This window comes from Brienomyrus brachyistius, unplaced genomic scaffold (genome assembly GCF_023856365.1).
Source record: "Brienomyrus brachyistius isolate T26 unplaced genomic scaffold, BBRACH_0.4 scaffold50, whole genome shotgun sequence".
NCBI classification, from domain to species: Eukaryota; Metazoa; Chordata; class Actinopteri; order Osteoglossiformes; family Mormyridae; genus Brienomyrus; species Brienomyrus brachyistius.
Genome location: NW_026042325.1, coordinates 2,340,996 through 2,356,213, shown reverse-complemented (window position 1 = coordinate 2,356,213; position 15,218 = coordinate 2,340,996). Strand labels below are relative to the sequence as shown.

The following is a 15,218-nucleotide window of genomic DNA, read 5'->3' as shown; positions in this document are numbered from 1 at the left end:
TGCCGTCTTCATCCCTGATTTGCAGATCAGTAAATTCAGCTGATTTGTTATTTCCTTGGTGATATTTATATGAAACAATGATTTAATGTGTATTATTTTGCCGTTAGTGGGAGAAGTTTGTCTGTGTGTATGTGACAGGACATTACATCACACCTCAAGTTATCCCTGGAAATGTGAAGCCATGATTTAATTCTCAGATCTGTTCCATTTTATGGTGTAAGTGTAACACATATTTGTATGGATATTTTTGTGATGCAGTTTTAATTAATCTGTATTCCCTTGTCCGAAGGCGAACTAGATACTGACTTTCCTTTAACATCAGGGACACTGATGGTGTGTTTCGTGCAAAACATCTCTCATTGTCGTTTTTCACATCCGTAAAATGTGTTTCTATGTGCATTAAGGTTAGATGTGCACGTTGTACAGCAGAGTGGTGTGTTTTGTGTGTGTATACTGGATACAAAAGCAACAAATTTCAGGTGGATTAAATCTATCTGTTCTGTGGCAAGAGAAGTGATTTTTATCTAGCCTTATACCTTTGAGATGCCCGTGTTTGATGTAAGGAGTAAATTAGTGTCTCTGTGTGTCCGAGCTTCTCCTGTTTGTTTTTTGTTGGTATAGATTAGCACTAGTTTAGGATGAGAGAAGGTGTTTTGGGTCAGATTGTTGGCGGTAGTAGTGGTGGGGGGGGGGGGGGGGTTGCCTAAATTTCCTTGTGCCATATCCTCCCCCAGCCACAGCCCTCCAAATTAAAGATACTTGTTTTTTTTTTCTTCCTGTTGGTACTGTCCTATTAAAAAAAAAGTTTGCCTTGTAATACTAAGAGGTTAATGGTCAGAAGACAGTGCGATATGTTTAAAAACAATCACCATTAAAATAAATAGCCTATATCAAACATCAACACTGACTAAAAATTGAAGAAGTTAAAAATTCAGCCTTGGTAGATTTTATACAATGTATGCTGCAGCCAATGAGTGTTTATCCAGTATTATGGCTTAGAATTGATCATATTTAAATAAAGTGCTCTTGGATATTCAAAGTGTGGGTTTTTCTTTGATACTGCTCTGCGTTTTGTTTGGAGCACCCAGTCTTCAAATATGGTCCTTGGTAGGTTTTACATAAGATGCATCGCTGAGGGGCCCCAACAGTCACTCTGCCAGCAACTGGGATTTAAACCAACAACCTACCGATCACAGGCACTGCACCCTAATCCTCTGAACCTCACACCACTGAAATGGAGAGTAAAACACAAGAGAAAACCTTTAGAACTTCTGCCACTCCAGTCTGCAGACCTGCATGTTGGCATGACCATGTGAATGGTGTATTTACACCCAGTGTCTACACACAGAGAGCATAAACCCTCCTGATTCTGTATGTTTTTCCAAAACAGTGGTGGTAAATTTATCAATAAAAAGAGCAAAACATCTATTTGAGCATCGGAAATATTCTACATGAAATTGTCTTTTCAGAAGATTAGCTGAGAAATGGTACAGAAATGACAGATTTCACCAATTCAAAAATCACACCATCAATGCTAAGGCTTCTCTGTTTACTCAAATACATTTAAAATATGTTGTCTAAACGAAAAAAATACATCAAATGCAATAACTCAAACATTTTATTAAATGGATGTTGCCTAAAAGTTCTTTCCCAGTAACTAAAATCCTGTTTACATCCTTTACTAACATGACCTGGAAAACAACACCGTAGCAAAAACAAATTACATATGTGAAACAGCTCTCAAACGACAATCACCGTTGTGCAAATGCCTGTATTCTTATACCACGTGATTGGTGACAATTGGGCCATCTTAGGGAAACGTGACTGTTTGGAAACCTCTTGGTTTCATGGGTTCACTGAGGAAAGATCAAACCAAACCATATTTTCTGGTCCGACAGAAAATTAATATCAACCAAATCTGCTTCAAATAATTAAAAATAACAGTCCCACTTGGGGTCTTCATAATAAAACCATTTCATGAATGTAAAAATATTCTAGTGAAGCACAATAAGGATATGATGACCTGTAAGCCTTATACCTCATATTCCTTAAAAGTGAACTGAGAGTCCAGAATAGTGTGTAACAAAAGCAGCTGATACAGAGTCCGCTTGTCCTCTTTACTCAGTAACACTTAAATTATCAAACTGATCCAGGGTCAGATTCAAGGGCAAAACGTATAAACATTGCACTGACATGAATGACGGTTATTAGCATGAACGTAGTAGCTGGGTAATGGAGTACACATAAAAGGCTTTAGTGGCACAAATCAGCCTGCTCTGTTTTTGGTCTGAAGGTCGGAGGGGTGAGGGGGTGCAAGTTGGGGGATTCGATTCTTCTCTCTGCCAGCTTATCTCTTAGCAGAACGCCGGGTCTCCTTCCCATTGCTGACACCTGTCCCTCCTGCTCCCTGACTGGCTGAGCCTCTGGTACCACCTCCTCCGCGTCCTCCTTGCTGGTTACTGCCTGAGCTGCTAGGAACCGGGGTGCCTTCCCCATTCCCATTGGTCGTTTCACTCCCTGCTGGAAAATGCTAATTAAACCCATTTCTGAAACAGTATTTATCGCAGTAACACAAAACAGACTTTTGACCCCCCAGATAACATCCTAAGTTGCTGCAGACATACTATAATACTCCTAGCATGAATATTTTCCAGCCTAAATTAAATTAAACATAAAACTCTTACCAACGTCACTGAAGCGCATACTCACCTGATGTGCTGGCTGGAGTGCCATTGTTACTGAGGGCTGTGCTGGACTGGTCATTGAGGGCCTGCACCAGAGGAACATCTACCATCATCCCATCAAGAATGACAAACACAAACTCCTCTCAACTACCTTCAAGACCAATTGGTTTCATGGAGATTCACAATCCTGCACGTTTGAGACAATTAGATACAGATTTACCCCGAAACACAGGCCAAGATGATATAAAGGGACAAATCACACTAATGAACAAAATAAAACACTGTAAACATTTTTTGCGCCCCGGCTGCCTGTTACTGTTTCAGTTTGTTCAAAACACGCCACACATTTGAGACTAAAGGGGTTTCTTGGAAACCCTTTGGTAATGATTTATTAACTAAAAAACGTAAGAGTGACCTTTTCAAGGTCAAATGTTTATCTTGCTTAACAACTTATTCAAATCCCTAGTTGGTTTGAATCTGAGGTTCTCCATTGGTTGAGCAGGTTATTACTGTAGCACAGGGAAAATAAAAAATAACTGACCGTCTTATTCGTTAAGGCCAAATATTCAGGGTTGGGTTCACTGAAGTTTGGGACCTCGGAGTAAACCATGCAGAACCTATGTGTCACATTACGAATAAGGAGTAAAAAGTGGGCGGGTTCACATCATACCGACATCAATATTACAACCACAATGCTTAGGAATGCTTCAAAGGAAGTTTTACTACAAACACCCATCCATCCATTTTCCAAACCGCTTGTCCTACTGGGTCGCGGGGGGTCCGGAGCCTATCCCGGAAGCAATGGGCACGAGGCAGGGAACAACCCAGGATGGGGGGCTAGCCCATCGCAGGGCACACTCACACACCATTCACTCACACATGCACGAGATTAATTATTTTATTATGTAAGGCAATTTATCTATTTTTAATAGATTTTTCAAAAAATGTTTTTCGCCTAGAAGTTCATAAACATGGTTAATTCTAAGCATTGAATTACAGATTAAAAAGTTAAGAAAAATGAGTGACCAACAAGGAAGCAGCATCACTGAAATGAAAAGCGAATAACGGGATTCAGTTTAAGATACTGTAGCACCAGTGGGTGGTAGGGTCAGGACAGGAGCCGCACCATGCAAACTGAAATTCCAGTGCAGAACTTACTCTCCAATCTTCTGTAGCTCCCCACCTCTACCAGTATACAGGGTCAAACAGCCTTTGAATACAGAAGCATATCTGAAAATGAATGAAAGAAAATTTGGCCATTTTAATAGATATAATAAATGTAAAGCAATATTGTTGCACATTGCTCTTGATGGAGCTGTTGGAAAAATGTCGATCTAATACAGTACATAGCCCTAGTTTACCTTACACTTATACCTTCAACTTTACCACCTTCTGTCATTTTAAAATACAAAACGTACAGAAAACGTTAATAGGTCATTTTTGTGACCAAAATATAGCAGCACATGGCAGCAACTGACTGACCCTTTAGTGAGCCGGATGATGTCGCCAGTCTGGATCAGGCCCCCAACCTCATCCCACACAGAGATGCTTATGCTTCCCGTTTTGTCTGCCACCTTGCAGGTGCGCACCTCATGTCCGTCCTTCGTCTTAGTCACTCGGCCTTTCCAGGACAGATTATGACAGGATACAGCCAGTTGTGACACCAATGCATGCATCAATAATGATGCCCTACGCCTGACCTAAACAGGACCATTTAACTTCAAAACACAAACAATGGTACCCGGAGAGTAAACTAGTTCTAAGTACTATAGGTTCAGCTCATTCTAAATATAATTTAACTGCAATTGCATAAAACCGTTAAACACTGAAGCAGTCAGGATGTGAACATTTTTGAAAAGTAAATAACCAAACACCTGTCTCCAGAACGATAAAGATGACGTTCAGGTTCTTCAGTCCCGGTTTGATGTCCTTTACGTGGGTTTCCGTCGTCATCTTTCAGGTCTTTCTCGGTGTTAAACCCAGGCTGTATCGGTGCTCAAGTGCCCACGGCCACCAGACCTAGACCTTCTGGCAGAAGGCAGCATTAATGAAACGTGTCCAGCAGTTAAACCGTCCGTGTCATTCATGCGCCCAGCGCCGTATGGAAATAAGTAACTCCAAACACCCAACAGGTTATCTTGCAAAACACCACAGAGCCAACTAGTGCATGCAAACTTCCTAATAATAGTAAGAAAAGTTAACATTAGAATTATATAGCCATGCGGAATGTAAAAAATTCATGCTGCTCAAAAAGCCTAGCCTGCTAGTCTGGCAGAGATGCTGACTGGGCTGTTACGTTTCTACTCGGTTTAGCAGCGACTAGTAGCCCGAAGCCACTTATCAGTCATGGAAGCTGGTTAACTCAACGTAGGGTCGGGACCCAGCTAGTTGACAGGCTGTTTAAACCCACCTATCCTTGTTTACTCCTGCTCTTCTAATAGTAAGGCAGCGCGGTTGTCCAGGTTGTCGCTGTGCAGTTGGGAACTCAGACCCATCGGAGGGACCAGCTGAAACCCAGGGGACACTATTTCCCGAGCGAAATGTCGCGTTTTTTTTCTGGGCACTCCCCCGTGCTCCCGAGGACGCGCAAAAGGCAAGCAGAGTGGCCCCGCCTCCCGATTCTCTGAGCTACACATCGTCTATCCAATGACATTTGGAGACGGGAGCGAGCAGAGCGGGGCCGCGGTATGCAGGAGGTGACGCGCGATACTGGCGTCACTCAATCGCGCGCACCCGCCGAACCGTGAGCATTGCTGATGATAATTGCACAGTGCGAAGCGGGTGTGAATCGCGATGAATGCGTGTTTAACTACCGTTTACAGTTGCTCATAATGAAATATAGTTAGTGTTACATTTACTAGGAATTAAATGTTGGTTTACCTGGTGCACACACTGTTAAAATAGTGAACTAGTGAAATGTATATAACTAAAGATGGCTCCGTGTGATGCCATCTCCATATTGTGAATGTTTCCTGTAGTTTATGTATCCTTCGATAGACATTCATCCATTGCAGTGCTCTCCTGCCTCGTGCCCTGTGCTGTCTGGGATAAGCCATAATCATATTCTTCCCGTGATCTTAGTGACTAGGGACTTAAAAATAATTGCTCATAATGTGTCACAATGTTACGAAAAACATATTTCAGATATATGGATGTTTAATGCCGACAGAATTTGAGATCCACCGAATGCAAGATTGTATGGTGTTTATAATTATGTATTTTTCGTTATCTGTCAAAAAGTTTGTATTTATGTATGCCTCTCTGGTAACGCATTTTGTTATATTTGCCATTATTCGAAGGTGTACTAATAATGCATGAAGGTTTGTATACCATACATGTCAGATGTGTAATGCTGTATAGTTTTTGAAATGTCATCCAAATATGACAAGACAGTAAAACAAATACATCTCAATAATAAAACTTCTCTCCATTGACCAAGCAGGCAATTGCAATGACGAAATCTGCGGGAAACGAGTGAATACTGCAAGAACATAAGAAGCGTAACTGAGCAGCGATTGGAAGAGTGTTGATGACACCGTATGGAATCGACCAATGAGAAACCTGTCTCTGACTAGCCTTCCCTCTTCAACGGGGGCTCTCACCCCTCTGTGTACGGAACAGTCGTTTACATCTGATTGGTTCAAGCGTTCACTGTAAATAATAAAAGAAAAACTGTCGATAATGATAGGTGCAGTGAGCTGTCAATCTTAAATTTGACTCGGGATTTGAGCAGCGGAGGTGGGCTCGCGGCGTACTGACTGGCTGAGGGGGGGAGATGGCTAAATTGGGCATTTGGCTAACGTGTTCGGACAGCTGTTAGTGTTTAAAACGCAACCTTTTGAAAAAGGTATTTGTTTTTATACTTTAAAATAAGTTAGTTTTACATATTCCTTTGGTACTGTGCATTTATGGATGTTTTGAATGTTACTACTGTATCTTTTTGGGTTTCGTAAAAGCATGGGGTCTCAGGGTGGTTTTGGCACGGAAGACGCTGGCTAGCCGGGTAAATATAGTTTAGTCGGCGAAGTGAGTCAGGGCCTCGGCGATTTAAATCGGAATAAGTAAAAAGAAATGAAAGCCAAATTGTGTGAAAGCTGTCCACTGATTAAAGGTAACTGTTTTGGGGACCGGTACGAGTGTAGCAGACCGCGACATGCAGCCTGAGCATCGTCTTGCCTTTGCGCCGTCCACCTTTAAACGAGCCTTCCGCTACCGGGGCGTTTAAAGGCAGCGTATTATTGGAGAAAATGTACAAAAATTGTTTCAGTTGATAAAGGGTTGGTGTTATCGCGTTGTGCTATTAGTTTAGCAATACAGGTAGTATCACGAGTGAAGTCTGTTACCGCAGCCATTAATGACAGAACCTGTGCTTTTATTTCTGATGATGTTCACAATAATTATGCTACATAAACGTCCAGATTATCATCATCGTCGTCATCGATGTAATTAATTAGTTAGCGATCATGTGCCGGGTCTCTGCATTTTTACGTGAAAAGACCACAGAATATATGACCCAATCATGGCAAAATATTTTTAATCTGTTACCATTCCATCTATTCCTCTACACTCTGTGCCGTTTTCTACTTTATTTACTTAGGGTTTTTCTTTTTGGTTACCACTTTGGTTTTGTAACCCGTGTACTCATTTCACGATTTTGAACTGATTTAGTAAATGTCTTTGGTCATACTATATACTATTAGCTGTGTACATGCTTGTATTTTTGTCGTGTAATGTGAAGCTGGTTTCATTTTCATGTACTTTGGTCTTGCTACGATAAATCCACGTCAGAAAGGAATTCAGGTCTTGTTCTCGGTGCCATCATTCTTTATTATTAATACAAGCCCAATGGATTTTTGTCATGCAGTCATTCAGGCGCACACGTGTCGTGACCGGTCTGTGTATCAATTCCACCTGGACTCTGGCGGTGCGTAAGACCCAGGAGAGACATTGGGGCCCACTCCGCCCAAGAGATGAAAACCACATGTGAGTAAGGTAAAGACGTGCGTTGTGTGTTGGCTTAGGAGTTGTCCTGTTCCTTCTCGTTTGTTACACAATTAAGCCATATATTTAAAATGGCAGAGTTGGAGTAGTTTTTGATCAAAGTAAATTACATCTGCATGTAAACCCCTTTCCTAAATGCTAAACCAATCGTATTTTTACTTTATTATGGAAATCCATTTTGGTTTTCCTGGTTGTGTACTTCTGTACGTTTTTACCAATACGTTTTAAATGCTCTATAGTGACAGTATGTGGATAACTGTTGTTTTCTATTAAATGAAACGTTTCTGTTGAGCACAGGCATATAGATTTGTCTTCTGTGTACATCAAGACTAATGCACAAGAAGACAGATGTGTACGTTTTTTGCCTCTTATCTGATAGAAATGACGAAATGAGTGTCCTTTATTTGCACAAGTGTTGGTACACTCGTCTATTACATTTTGCTTTCCATTGAGACATACACACATGTATATAGAGCGTGAAACTTGGGGTCCGGGCAGAGTCACTTGATTCTGGCAAATTAAAAAAAAGTTCTATCATAATATGACTATTAAGTATTAAGGAACCAGGTAGTCTGTATTTAAGGATTTAATTTGTAATGAAAGTGCCCCTTTCTAGAATTTTGATTGATGTCTTAAATTGCAGTGATGAGCTAGACTCTGAAAAGTTTCAGTCAGTATTTTGAAATGAAGGCATCGAAAAGTGAATATACAAGATCTCCAATACAGTAACACACCGAAAAGTGAATATACAAGGTCTCCAATACAGTAACACACCTGATAGGATTGGTAAATATTAGTGCATGTAAACATATGGAGAGAACCTGCTTGTCTGTGTTAATGAAGCAGTATAGGAAGAAATCTTGCAAGTAATGTATATTCAATAATGTTCATTGTTTACCACTCTCTGTAGGTCTGGGTGGCTCCAGTAATGTGCCATGGGCTACGAGGTCACCAGGTTCCAGGGGGAAGTGGATGAGGATCTGCTGTGTCCCATATGCAGTGGAGTTTTAGAAGAACCTGTGCAGGTCAGCAGTTTTTTTTTTTCCCCCATTTTGTTGGTGCTTGTGCTGCTGTTAAGTCAATTTTTATTTAGTGCCCTTTCCGAAAGTCCCTCAAAAGCACTTTATGTGACATTAATCAAAATCAGGAGAAGTAGATTTGGGGCAGTGGACACAAATGATGAGTGTTATATGGTCGAAAGCACCATTTCTGGGTGAGGGTCCAAAAGACACCAGAGGATCGGGAAAAGACTCAGAGTAGGTAAAGTGAGGGAGGGCAAAAGGAAACGACTGTGTGAGCAGCACTGGGAGGAGTGAGATTCCTGGTCCCTTCAGACCTTTTGAACAGCAAAATGCTCTGTGCTCGGTTAGCTGTCTGGGGTGCCGGAGATGAGAGTAGAAATCAGTGTCTGAATACCACATAACAGATCAGTATCATCCAGTGACAATAGCCAATAGACAATAGCAATCAAAGCAGTGTTTTAATAAGAATAGACTTGGTTAAAATACAAAGACTTCATTTTGGATATAAAGAGGTCCATGTCAAATGATGGCTGGCTTTTTCTGGAGCTTAGGGCCGTTTAAATCAAAGTGTAATTGCTCTATTGTCACATGACATCCAGAAGAATTCACCTGGGAAAGTGCTTCCTGTTTGTGGGTCTGACTTCATTTGTGTAACAGGGAGCCAGATTCTTCAAGGTCCTACTAAACCTAATCAGGAAAGAGGGCTGCAGTTTTTTGGTTGGTTGTAGCTGCAGTGCCTGGCATTAGTTTAGGAGTGATCTGAGAGTATAACCCTGTAGTAGTCCTTGGCTCCTTAATTTCCTGGTGGTGATGTAGGTATTGTGTCTTGTAGGATTCTGAGAGTGAAAAATTCGGCCTTAAGGAATGATATCCTCTTTCTGGGCTAACCCAGCAGAGCAGAAGTTGTAAGCACTGGCATGCAGTGACTCACAGTGAGAGGGGGGGGGGAAAAAATTGCTTCCAGCTGATGAAAATGCCAGTCTGCATTGATGCGTCTTTGGGACCCTCCAGAGAATGATTCTACTGGGAGGAAATCAGATATATATATATATATATATATAAATTGTGACTAGTAGTAGGAAGCAGTCTGATTGCTATAACACTGTAATTGAATTCTGTTAATGTGATGTGGATATTTTATGGTCTGGGAAGGGGTGAAATTCGATGTTGTACTACATCTCCCAGAATCCCTTTAGTGTTCTTGTGTCCAAGGACACAAGTCATAAATTCTATGTTGCAGCCTTTGCCAATGTCAGATTTTTTTCTTCTTCATTTGACTCTCTGAAACTGACATTGTGATTACCCTCTCTCTCTACTCTGTGTGGCCCAAATGTGAACTGAAATACTGTAGTAACTGGCTGGCAAGAACCCGCATTGTGCAAAAGTGGACAGCTGGAACTGAGCCTATTTCAGGCAAGGTGGGGGTGGGGTGCTGGAGCAGGAGACGGAACTGGCTGAGGAGAAGGGGGTTGGGGGGAGATACCCTGGAAGCTGTAATAGAGAGAGGACGCTGTGTCATGTGCACTGTTTACATCCCTGTGAAGATATGCGGTGATGCTGGCTGCTCTGTCCCGCATAATGTCATCTTTGTGCACAAAGATCTGCATGGAGTGTCGGTCATGGGAGTGTCAGGGCTTCCCTTCGCTGCAGGGATTCAGTTTTCCTCCATGCTGTGTCTGATTATTCTAAGCCCCTCCTGAACCGGTGAGTGAGTGAGTGTGTGTGTGTCATGTCTGCGCGCTGCACGTGTCACAATTTTGTTAAGACGTCTGTCGCTGCTGTATGCTTCTTTCGGACGTGGTGAGATCCCGGAACTCTTGCTTGTATGTCTGTGTGTTTCGGTAGCCATATTTCTGCAGCTGCAGGCACATGTTGGTGTCATTGGACATGATCTGTCACTGTGCCTCTACCAGCCGCTGGGTTCAGCTACTTTGCGCAGCGAGTTGGCAGTGATACAAGAGCCGATGTGTCTTGCTCAGCTTCTGGAGTGGGTGGGGGGAGATTATGATGTAGGAAACGGAGCATAACCTACAAGGCAAAAATTAGCCCTTGACTGTAGCTACTATGCTGTTCTGCTGTGAGACTGTGTGTGTCGTGCATCTTCTATTTAGTCTCCAGAATATAATTAGTTGCTTTGTTTTCAGCCGAGGAACGATGTGACTGACTGCAACGTGAAACTTGGTAGAAGTCATGGGAAGGAGGAGTCTAAATATAGTTTTAAAAATTATTTTCTGTAACATTGTTTACACAAACCTGTACATGTTTACACCGAGTACGAGATCTATCAGACTAGTAGTGCTTTCAAAAGGGCTCAGTTAATCTTATAATCCCCGAGGGCCACCCTTTAATCAGTCGTGCTGTGGGCAACTTCTCAAACTGGTCAGGCTCGGTGACGTGAATTAAAGCATCACAGTGCAGGCCTCTGCTTGGTTATGTTCTTATAATTTGGCACTTGACGTTTTTAATGTGGTGTTAGAACCCGAAATGCAGTTCTTCAGCTAGTCAAATGAAGACTAGAACTTACAGGGGATGGGCTTGGGCATCAGAACATCGGTATGGATCCAGTGGATTATATGTACATGCCTATTTTGTATGAAAAAAAATAATAATTTGAAAATGAATTGTAATGACTGCTTATGGACACTTACAAAGACATCTGTAGGCCAATAAAGGACAACTGAGCCTACAAGACGTATAAAATGTGCATGTACTCCATTGCCGAGACTGTTTGCTGTAATTTTGTGAGTTTTCTTTTCCCAACAGGCTCCTCACTGTGAGCATGCCTTCTGCAACGCCTGCATCACCCAGTGGTTCTCCCAGCAGCAGATCTGTCCTGTGGACCGCACCGTGGTCACACTGGCTCACCTGCGGCCCGTGCCTCGCATCATGCGCAACATGCTGTCCAAGCTGCAGATAACCTGCGACAACGCCGCCTTCGGCTGCACAGCTGTGCTGCGCCTCGACCAGCTGCAGTCGCACCTGAAGGACTGCGAGCACAACCCCAAGAGGCCCGTGATGTGCGAGCAGGGCTGCGGGTGAGCGGCCCAGCGCCCCTCTGCTCTGCTGGGGGGGGTCACACACATCACACACCTCTCCTGGAACACCCCTTTATCGAATTCCCACGTCATCAAAACAGCTGATTGCCCATCTGTGATGTCAGCAGAAGTCAGAGAGCTTTCTGTCTCGCGCTCCTTATAAATCCCTACTTTGTTTTAAAGTGGTAATTGTTAATCATTTCGATTTGTTTATCTGGAGTGGCAGCGTCCGAGACCGAGAGGCTACTTCAGGCATCACAGGGCTGCAGTGTTCCCAGGATGGGAGTTTCTCTCATTTGTCACGCATGCTAGCATTATCCGAGAGCACTCGCACGTCAGAGACACGTTTGTAAACGAAAGCGGAGAACAGCAGGAAACCTGCCGAAAACCCTTTCGGAATCTTCCAGTCCTTATTACCCTTGTAACAATCTGGAATTCCCCATGGTGTTTCCGGGGAGCCTGGATGAATTCATTATTTGGGTCAATAACCACCGTCACCTTGTGAACATGAAAAGAAATGACAAAATTATTGTGGCGTCTCTGCAAATCTGCCACAAAATAGATGTGCATTACACTCGCCCAAAATAAAAAATTCAGAAAAATCACTTTTTGTTTTTTACATTTTGTTCCGTCTAGTCTTTATGAGATTACCTTATTGATCACATGAGGCAGGCTTGAGATGCTGTGGAATCTAATATTCTGGACTTTATTGTTCCATGGAAGTTAATTTGGTTAAGAATGACGTGCACATAAATTTTTTTTCCCTACTTTTGGAAAATTCTTTTCACAATGGTTAGGCCTTATTCTTTGAGATGCTGTTTGCTTACTTTTCCCTACTGCTCTATAATGGACACACACACCATGCTCACTCTCTCAGTGAAACACAGACCCTTTAGTGTTCACTGGGACTCCTCTTGTGTAAAATCACTGGACAGGCTGTCCTGAATCAGATGCGGTTTCATAATTATGATTCTGCTCCCTCCCCCCAACCCAGGCTTGAGATGCCCAAGGATGAGCTGCCGAACCACAACTGCATCAGGCACCTGCGTGGTGTAGTGCAGCAGCAGCAGACCAAGATCGCCGAGCTGGAGAAGACGGCGGCCGAGCACAAGCACCAACTCGCCGAGCAGGTCTGAGGTTCGGGGGGGGGGGGGGGGGGGTCCATGGTGCTCTACAAGCCGCCTCCTGGTCTTTCAAAGGGTGTGCAGAGCCCTGTTTAGATTCCCATAAGGCAGTGTTTTCCAACCAAGTCCTCGGGGAACCCCAGACAGTACACATTTTTGCTTCCTCTCAGCTCCCAGCCAATCAGGAACACCGAATAGCTGGTACAGGTGCACTTTTGCTTCCTCTCAGCAAAAAAAAAAAAAACAATTTACACTCTGAGGTTCCCCCAGGATTGGGTTGGGAAACGCTGCCTTAGGCTGCCAGCTGCTGTCAAGCTCTTCCAAGAGGCTCTAAATGAGAAGGCAGCAAAGGTCTGCTGAACATGGCAAATAAAGGCCAAACATTGGCGTTTAGATCTTACCTGTGATATTTTCCTTTATGAAATATTTGACATTTCATAGCCCGTAAAGTAATACTTGGCATTAGACTGTTCATGGTAAGCACACTTCACCTTCTGTTGCACAGTCTGGAGAACAGATGGGGAAAAGGAAGTGTTGGCAGACATCATGGCCTCCGCTTGCCCACGTTCTTTACACATCAATGCACCGCTCATTGGCATCAGAAGGGATTGCAGGCATACAGTGTAGACACCTGTGAATTGGATTAAGTGACGCTGATCTCTCTACGCAGGGGGTGGGGCACCACACTGTTACCAAGACGTGTAAATCTTTCACTCGGTGACTCCTCGACAAATTGGGCTGCTGATGTCTGAACATGTGGTACCAAAATCTAGACTTTTACTGATACCTTAATCTTCAAGAATAATGTACAGTGGTTCATTTTCTGTTTGGTTATATGTCATCAGTCCGCTGGAAGTATTAACTGTGACAGGGATAGTGTGATTTTAATTTGGGTCATATCTCTGTGCATCACTGTCGTCCTGGCAGAAACGGGACATCCAGCTGCTGAAGGCCTACATGCGAGCCATACGCAGTGCCAACCCCAACCTTCAGAACCTGGAAGAGACCATCGAGTACAACGAAATCGTAGAGTGAGTACCCTGCAGTCTTGCGTGCCGCTCTAGCGAGCGGTTCTACGCCTTTATTCACTGCAGTATCGGGAAGCACTTTCAGACAAAATCTTCAAGCGTCTTCCAAGAGAAAGGCGCTTCCTGTCCTATACACGCGTACAACAAAGACTTTCCTGTTGCCGTCAGCATGATTTCGGTCTCTGAACTCGCCTGAGCTCCGTAGTTTTGCTTAATTTCTGTTAAATGGTTATATATTATTCTGTCATTCCTTGCCAGTGATGGTAACCTTCCAATGTTCTCATGCACTTCCTCTTCCTCCAGCTAATGTCAGGAACCTCACAGGTTAAGAACATTTATGTAATGGCATGTCCTAAATCACAGGTTACTATAGAACATATATTTCCTTTACAGCAGAATGCAATGCTGTCGATTTTTTTTAATTTTTTTTAAACAATTTGTTCGCCACACATGAGTGAGGGCTGTAGCCTTATAATTTGCACATTTCTGATATCCTTTACTGCAGTTCCAGCGCTACAAAGCTAGTGATGGTTTGCCGAGTTGCAACATTTTGGCAGCCTAGCACTGTATCTTAAAGACTTTGTGTTTATAATTGTGGGTTATCTGCACCTAGGTAACGTGTGATGTAACCCTAACCCCCCTCATCTGCTTTCCCAGGTGGGTGAACTCCCTCCAGCCGGCCCGCGTGACACGCTGGGGTGGAATGATCTCCACGCCGGACGCCGTGCTGCAGGCGGTGATCAAGCGCTCCCTGATCGACAGCGGCTGCCCGCTGTCCATCGTCAACGACCTGATCGAAAACGCCCACGAGCGCAGCTGGCCGCAGGGCCTGGCCACGCTGGAGACGCGGCAGATGAACCGGCGATACTACGAGAACTATGTGGCGAAGCGCATCCCGGGCAAACAGGCGGTGGTGGTGATGGCCTGCGAGAACCAGCACATGGGCGAGGACATGATCCTGGAGCCGGGCCTGGTCATGATCTTCGCCCACGGGGTGGAGGAGATCTTGTAATGGAGGAGAGGAGCAGTGAGCCTGGGAGTGATGTGGCGTGGACGCCTACATGGAGTGCACATCAGTTTGGACTCTGGCCACCTCTAAACCTCATTTTTGCCTACACATCTGCCCCGCCCTCCCCCCCCCCCCCCCCCCCCATTCCTATATATGCTGCATAAATGTCCATTGGGGGAGAGGGCTCTTTAAAATTGCATAACCATTCCTGGGAAGCAGATGACCACCAGCCACGTAGCTTTCCCTGCCTTTACGTGGACAGTCAAGCAGATGGACCAGGGAGGAAAATGTGTATCTATGGTCCTTAAACACTAC

General features: G+C 43.7%; 2 protein-coding genes across 7 annotated transcripts; one reads left to right on the top strand and one right to left on the bottom strand.

Annotated features, from left to right (window-relative positions):
- Positions 1-1,600: 1,600 nt before the first annotated feature.
- Positions 1,601-5,256, bottom strand: nabp2 (nucleic acid binding protein 2). Of its 3 annotated transcripts, none has more exons than XM_049000309.1 (7): positions 5,095-5,256; positions 4,559-4,712; positions 4,167-4,305; positions 3,843-3,914; positions 3,226-3,301; positions 2,710-2,770; positions 1,601-2,520 (listed from the first exon to the last, which is right to left on the bottom strand). In XM_049000309.1, the coding sequence occupies exons 2-7, from the start codon at positions 4,635-4,637 to the stop codon at positions 2,348-2,350; spliced, it is 600 nt and encodes a 199-aa protein (XP_048856266.1). In that variant the 5' UTR covers positions 4,638-4,712; positions 5,095-5,256; the 3' UTR covers positions 1,601-2,347. The 3 variants fall into 3 exon arrangements, with proteins under 3 accessions (XP_048856266.1, XP_048856265.1, XP_048856267.1); XM_049000308.1 differs by having other exon boundaries at positions 4,559-4,709; XM_049000310.1 differs by having other exon boundaries at positions 1,601-2,517; positions 4,559-4,709.
- Positions 5,257-5,406: 150 nt separating this feature from the next.
- On the top strand, positions 5,407-15,032 carry LOC125723573 (E3 ubiquitin-protein ligase NRDP1). 4 transcript variants are annotated; one of them, XM_049000305.1, is made up of 7 exons: positions 5,407-6,294; positions 7,549-7,667; positions 8,596-8,710; positions 11,471-11,742; positions 12,737-12,872; positions 13,794-13,897; positions 14,552-15,032. In XM_049000305.1, exons 3-7 carry the CDS (start codon positions 8,621-8,623, stop codon positions 14,904-14,906), a joined length of 957 nt encoding a protein of 318 aa, XP_048856262.1. In that variant the 5' UTR covers positions 5,407-6,294; positions 7,549-7,667; positions 8,596-8,620; the 3' UTR covers positions 14,907-15,032. The 4 variants fall into 4 exon arrangements, with proteins under 4 accessions (XP_048856262.1, XP_048856260.1, XP_048856261.1 ...); XM_049000303.1 differs by lacking the exon at positions 5,407-6,294 and adding an exon at positions 6,314-6,531; XM_049000304.1 differs by lacking the exon at positions 5,407-6,294 and adding an exon at positions 6,314-6,531 and having other exon boundaries at positions 7,549-7,676.
- The last annotated feature ends 186 nt before the right edge of the window (positions 15,033-15,218 follow it).

Bases quoted from the DNA above. Each gene is read 5' to 3' on its own strand.
- LOC125723573 (XM_049000305.1), top strand. From the start codon at position 8,621: ATGGGCTACGAGGTCACCAGGTTCCAGGGGGAAGTGGATGAGGATCTG. The intron at 11,743-12,736 runs GTGAGCGGCCCA...CCCCCAACCCAG, and splicing joins ATGTGCGAGCAGGGCTGCGG to GCTTGAGATGCCCAAGGATG. The intron at 13,898-14,551 runs GTGAGTACCCTG...CTGCTTTCCCAG, and splicing joins GAGTACAACGAAATCGTAGA to GTGGGTGAACTCCCTCCAGC.
- nabp2 (XM_049000309.1), bottom strand. From the start codon at position 4,637: ATGACGACGGAAACCCACGTAAAGGACATCAAACCGGGACTGAAGAAC. The intron at 3,915-4,166 runs GTCAGTCAGTTG...ATTCATTTTCAG, and splicing joins ATCATCCGGCTCACTAAAGG to ATATGCTTCTGTATTCAAAG. The intron at 2,771-3,225 runs GTCAGTTATTTT...CCTCTGGTGCAG, and splicing joins TGGCCTTAACGAATAAGACG to GCCCTCAATGACCAGTCCAG.